General features: G+C 45.2%; 2 protein-coding genes across 3 annotated transcripts in view; one reads left to right on the forward strand and one right to left on the reverse strand.

Annotated features, from left to right (window-relative positions):
- Window positions 1–710: 710 nt before the first annotated feature.
- rpusd2 (RNA pseudouridine synthase domain containing 2) lies at window positions 711–3,566 on the forward strand. Of its 2 annotated transcripts, none has more exons than XM_062397871.1 (4): window positions 711–781; window positions 935–1,411; window positions 1,749–2,045; window positions 2,159–3,566. In XM_062397871.1, the coding sequence occupies exons 1-4, from the start codon at window positions 776–778 to the stop codon at window positions 2,975–2,977; spliced, it is 1,599 nt and encodes a 532-aa protein (XP_062253855.1). In that variant the 5' UTR covers window positions 711–775; the 3' UTR covers window positions 2,978–3,566. The 2 variants fall into 2 exon arrangements, with proteins under 2 accessions (XP_062253855.1, XP_062253856.1); XM_062397872.1 differs by having other exon boundaries at window positions 740–781; window positions 940–1,411.
- The window catches only part of disp2 (dispatched RND transporter family member 2), a gene marked incomplete in the record, with an annotated part of 12,071 nt that continues 9,601 nt past the window's right edge, over window positions 3,531–6,000 (reverse strand). Inside the window, 1 exon segment of the mRNA XM_062397874.1 lies at window positions 3,531–6,000. Coding sequence (XP_062253858.1) covers window positions 4,806–6,000 — 1,195 coding nt within the window.

Here is a 6,000-nt window from a genome sequence, read left to right on the forward strand (position 1 = left end):
CAGAGAAGAATTTAATAATTAATAAGTTGGAGATGGATGTATCCCAGTCTTAGGAACTCATATCCACTCATAACATTTTACAAGTGGCCTTTGCGCACACATTCGTACAGCGCTTCCCCATGCAGCGTCACACCATCAAACTGTCGGCACAGCTCGCAGGGTCAATTTGGTGTCAGCATCTTGCCTAAGTTAACTTCAGAGTGCCGACTGGAGGGGCGGGGGATCAAACTACTGACCTTCGACCTTCATAGTTAGTCGACAGCCCTCGCTGCCTCCTGAGCCACAGCTCCTCTGCGATCAAAACCTCTAGGGATATACTTTCAGCAAATTATTTATTAAAGACACACAAGTACACGAAAGTATACTAAACACTGACATTGATATATTTGTTGTACATTTGTTTTGTATATGTGTTATTCTATGTATAGAGATTTCTACAAACACCACATGCACTGACAAACAAAAGGTCAAAACAGCTTTAAGTAAGTTGGTGTATTACTGCAGTAACTATAATTTGTATATAGTCCTGCTGCTGTGGTCGAAAGGATTTATTTTTATTCTGAATGTTTTTATCTTTTTAACAATTATTTTGTACATTGGTGTAAATGTATTAATTAAGTTCATATTGTGGACAGTTGGTGTCGCTAATGGAAAGTGATTAGAATCATAGGAAAAGAAGAAGAAACACGACTGGACTACACCTCGTCTGATTGGACTCCATTTTCACGTCATCAGCGCGCGTCTCCTTCTGACAGGACCTCTAAGCCTGAGAGTTATGCACGTGAGTGTTGTAGGGAGAGTTTTGAGGGAATGTAGTTCACTGTGTCTGCTCTCGGTTAATAAACTTGTACTTTACACATTAAAGCCCTCAGTTTTATCCCATAACGTTAATACAGCTGGGAATCGTCTGTTTCCTTCTCCGCGGTGTCAACAGAGCAGCTCGAACATGGAGCAGGAGGCTGCTGCACCAGAGGAGGAGGTCAACAGCCCGGTGTCCGAGCAGGGAGTCACCGCTAACGAAGCAGCAGGAACCGGCAAACGTAAAGGTGACGAGCCGCGAGAACCCGAGGCGAGCGGCCGAGGGAAGAGGCGCAGAGGAGCCGGGGGGAAGAAGGTCCGTCCGGGCGAGAGATACATCCCTCCCCCGCAGAAAAGGAACCCCGGGGTCAGCTTCAGCCAGGAGCACTACTCCGAGACCTCCTACTACTTCGAGGGGGGTCTCCGCAAAGTCCGCCCGTATTTCTTCGACTTTAAAACCTACTGTAAGGGTCGGTGGATCGGGAAGAGTCTGCTGGAGGTGTTCGAGACCGAGTTCAGAGCCGAGCCCCTGGAGTTCTACCAGAGGGCCGCTAAGGAGGGTCGCATCCGGCTCAACGAGACACCGGTGGAGGACCTGTCCGTGGTGCTCAGGGTCAGTGTCAGCAATACACAACAATACTATACAACGATTCAACACAAATATACACAACAATACAACACACTGCTACACAACGACACAACTCAAAACTACTATTACATCTTAATACGTAAAAATCTCTAGATTTCTTACCCATTATGAAATGCAGCATAATGATATTGAAAAAATATTTCTTACATTATTAAACACACGCGAGTGACTCTGGGGTTTAAAGACTAAGCTTTTCATTAAATATGCTCTCAAACAAAACTCAAAAGTGAAATGTGCTGAGTGAAATATCCATCTGCTTCCAGTCTCCAAAGGTTTCTTATCTATTCCGTACTATCCACAGAATAACGACCACCTGAGAAACACTGTTCACCGCCACGAGCCTCCTGTGGTGGGCAGGCCCCTGGAGGTTCTGGTTGACGACGGGGAAGTGCTCGTGGTGGACAAGCCCGCCTCCATCCCAGTCCACCCTTGCGGTCGTTTTCGCCACAACACTGTGATTTTCATCCTGGGGAAAGAACAAGGCTTTTCCGAGCTCCACACTGTCCACAGACTGGACAGACTCACCTCTGGAGTTCTGCTGTTTGCCAGAACATTGGAGGCGTCCAAGAAGCTGGACCAGTTGGTGAGAGACAGACAGGTACGTTTAAGAAGGTTTGGACTATCAGGTGATTAGGCAAATTTTCAGTACCCGACATAAACAAATACAGCTGTGAGTTTTCAGAAGGTCCTCACATCTAGTCTCTTTCCTAGCTTGAAAAGGAGTATGTGTGCCGAGTGGACGGGGAGTTTCCAGAGGGTGAAGTGACCTGCGAGGAACCCATTCTGATTGTTTCCTTCAAAATCGGCATCTGTCGGGTTGACCCCAAGGGCAAGGAGTGCCGGACTGTCTTCCAGAGGCTTAGCTTTAATGGAAAAACTAGCGTTGTCCGCTGTTTACCCCTTACCGGCCGCACACACCAGATCAGGGTCCACCTCCAGTACCTGGGCTTCCCCATCTCCAACGACCCTATCTATGGATCCTCAGCGTGGGGTCCTAACAGGGGCAAGGGCGGACTGGTGGGGAAGAGCAATGAGGAGTTGCTGCACGCTCTGGTAGAGGAGCACCGATCTCAGGAGAGCTTACACCTTTTGGATATGCAGGATGACGGCATTGCGATCAGGCAACAGGCAGAAAAAAACAAGACATGTGAGAAGCCGGATGTTACATCTGAACCTGACCTGAGCGGAGACGCTCCTCAGACACAGATGCCGACAGGTTGTACCTCCAGCAGCGCGACTGTGGAGGAAGTGAAACAGGGCTGCACAGACTCAAACACCAACAGCTCCTCCCTCCAAGATTCTCAGATCCAATCAAATGGAAATCTGACAGAGGAAACAGACAGTTCCCAGAAAACTCCTGCAGTGACCAGAGACAGTCTGTGTAGTGAATGTAAGCTTGTACGACCAGATCCCACAGAGAAGGAGCTCATCATGTATCTTCATGCATTACGCTACAAAGGACCTGACTTTGAATATTCCACACGTTCACCCGACTGGGCCAAAGAAGACTGGGTTGAAGAATCGACCTGATGAAATCTGTTTATGACTGTCGCTTTTAGGTTTCATCCTCGGAAGGTTCAGTGTGTGGGATTTAGTGGCCTCTAGTGGTATAGTTGTTTTTTGGGATGAGCGGACTACCACTCGTTTTACGATCCATATGTGCAAACTACAGTGGCCTTAAGGAAACGCAACAATTCTTAATTTTAGGTTTTTGCACACTTATAAAAACCTAATTTTAAATATTAAATTTCATTTCTGTTCATAGGCCGCTCTTTATCCTACACATTGGACCGTTAAGAAGTTTTTTTCTTTGATATACGTTGCTGTTTTTTTCTTTTGATAGTTTCAGTACTTTTTGGGTAATTCTGTTTTTCTTATGCTGCTTCCTCTACAATTAAACCTGTAGAAACATGTTTTCTTCTTTGGCTATTTTAGCCTTAAAGACAAACAGTAAAAGCAGTTGTATTATTTCTCAGTTGACAGTTTTAATGTTAATCATATGGTTTTAATTTGAACCTTATAGGCCTGTAATCTTACTGGTACCCAAAGCAAATGTTGAAACAAATTAAAAAGCCAGTCTGCAGGAAAATAAATGATTCATTTTATTCCAGCTATGTGAAAAACATTTGTGGCATATTTTTCCTTTTTCTTCATTTATCTAAAATGCAGATTATTCTGCTTGTTAAAGAATTGTCACATCATTCTAAAAGAAAACACATCTTACAGCGAGAAAGCTTGGAAATAACCTGCTCACAGGCACAGTTCATATATATCTTCCCTTTTTGAAGCTCCAGGAACAACACTGCACCACTTTTACACTCAACATCATATTTACTATCTTAGACAAATCTTTTTTTTAAAAGGACATCTTTTGCACAATTCACAGACATTTGTTTTAGCTTATAAAACAACCTGTTGATAGACATTTGGCACATGCTGCTCAGGTTATAAATACCCTTATTGAAATGGTATTGAGACTTGTCTAATGTGACATCTCAGCTGGGGGGTGCTGACGTAGATCCCTGCATGTCTGAAAGCAGCCTTGGAAACCACGTTGCCTCTTAAGAATCCGTACAGGAAGTAAACACAAAAATGTTTGGCACTGACATATAAACAAAAAGACTTGACTTGACAGTCAAACATTTAATGCAATTCAAGCCGTGACGCCACAAATGACATGTTCCTGCTTCATGGTAACAAAGGATCTTCGGTACATTATTGTTACAAAGTGCAAAATCAACCGACTGTTGTTTGCTACTCTACATGTGATAATGCTTGATTCTTCCCCCACAGACTCACATACAGTAATGCACCTTTTTTTCTCTACTGAACATGTATCTTTTATTGTTAAGTCCATGAATGTATGGCTTATTTAGGTCAGTTCCACCATGGAGAAAGGCAAAAAGCTGCACACACTGGACACTGTTGTTTGTCGATAACCCAGGCTGTGCAGGCGCAGATATTAAAAAGATCCCGGCACTAAGTAAATTCTGCAGCAGCAGGTGCAGTGCTCATGTTGATAACACACTGTGGCTACTGTAGAGAGACATTAGTGAGAATATGTGGCAGAAAAGACCTTTTGTCTTTCTGAAAGTGCCACGTTGAGCAAGCCATGCTTTGATTTGACCATTTCACAGAAGGAACACTCATGCTTTGACCTCATTTGTAGCTAAATCTTAAAACCTTAGATGCAAAAATCGTTCATGTTACATTTGCAGTTGGCTTATATTTCCATTGACTGTTATATAAAAGTAACAGTGTACGTTTCTTTTTAAAATTCTATACGCTCATCTGTTCCTTCTGCTATAAAGTCAGAGCATTCAATGCACAGCGTTCGTAAAGACGCCTCCAACTTTGCTCAACATGTATCCTCCCGTTTTCCACCTCTCTTTATCCACACATCTGGAAGGTCTGACTTACTGTTGGGTAAAATAACCACGTCTTCACTCTGACTGCTTCGGCCCTTTTTACCCGTTTCGTAAGCAGTTTCCTTCAGTGACAGACGTAGCGTATCTCTCTTTCCGTTCAGGTACCCTGGTTGTAACTGAGCGTCTCCCTCGTGTTGCTGCATGTTCGAAGGCCCGGGCTCGATGTCACTGAGGCACGTTTCACAGGAATCCTCCAGACCCTCACAGGAGCTCTGGGACTGAGAGGAGAGGTGCTTTTTGTGGGCGGGGTAGTGGAGACACTCCTCTGAGGTTTGGTCATCTTTGCAGAAAGATGGCTGGTCAGTGGTCTCCAGTGTGTGGCTGATTATAGTCTCCTGTATGCTGGAAGATGAGGAGAAGCATGTATTGCCCCAGTGTGTTACCCCATCAGTCTGACCTCCGCAAGTCTCACACAGCACCTTTTCCTTAGCGAGGTCCTCTTGTGGCAGACCTCCAGGCCGCAGGGTGTTTTCTTTGTAAGGTGATGAAGTCTGGAAGGCCGAGGGTGGTTGACGGCTGCTTGTCTGGTCACTCTCCCCTTCCATGCTATTTCTTACATCTCTGTCACAATACTCAATCTCATCAGAGAGCACTGAGGGCCGGTTGGACAGTTTACTGGTGCAGGTGCTGTTCTCAAAGCTGTCGCTCAGCCGATAAGCCAGTGGTTGCAGCTCGTATTGCTCCGGACCTCTTCCCCCGGTCTGATTCTGTCTGTGCTGACGCTGCTGGTTGGGGTAGAGATAGCCACCTGCTTCTTTATCATAACTCCTCCTCACTCTAGATCTGCCAAAGGCTCCGTTTGCTGCAGAGGAGGAACCAGTTTCTGTTGCCGACGATAGCCCGTCAGTCTGATCTGAAAAACACGGCAAAGAGATCTGCCCACAGTTTGTCTTAGGTCCGAAAAAGCAGCACAGGGACTGAAAAAAGAACGTCGCAAATCCACAAGCTACACATTTCACCAAAAACAGGAAAATCCCTAGTTTTCGGATCAGCAAGGCCGTGGCAGGCAACATGATGATCCCCATGGAGAAAAATGCACCAGACACTATTGCTACAGGTCGTCCCATTCGTTTGGTGGAGTGTGCCACTTTCCCAATTTTGTCCGAATGAGGAGCCATGCTATAC

Source organism: Platichthys flesus, chromosome 10 (assembly GCF_949316205.1).
Source record: "Platichthys flesus chromosome 10, fPlaFle2.1, whole genome shotgun sequence".
NCBI classification, from domain to species: domain Eukaryota; kingdom Metazoa; phylum Chordata; class Actinopteri; order Pleuronectiformes; family Pleuronectidae; genus Platichthys; species Platichthys flesus.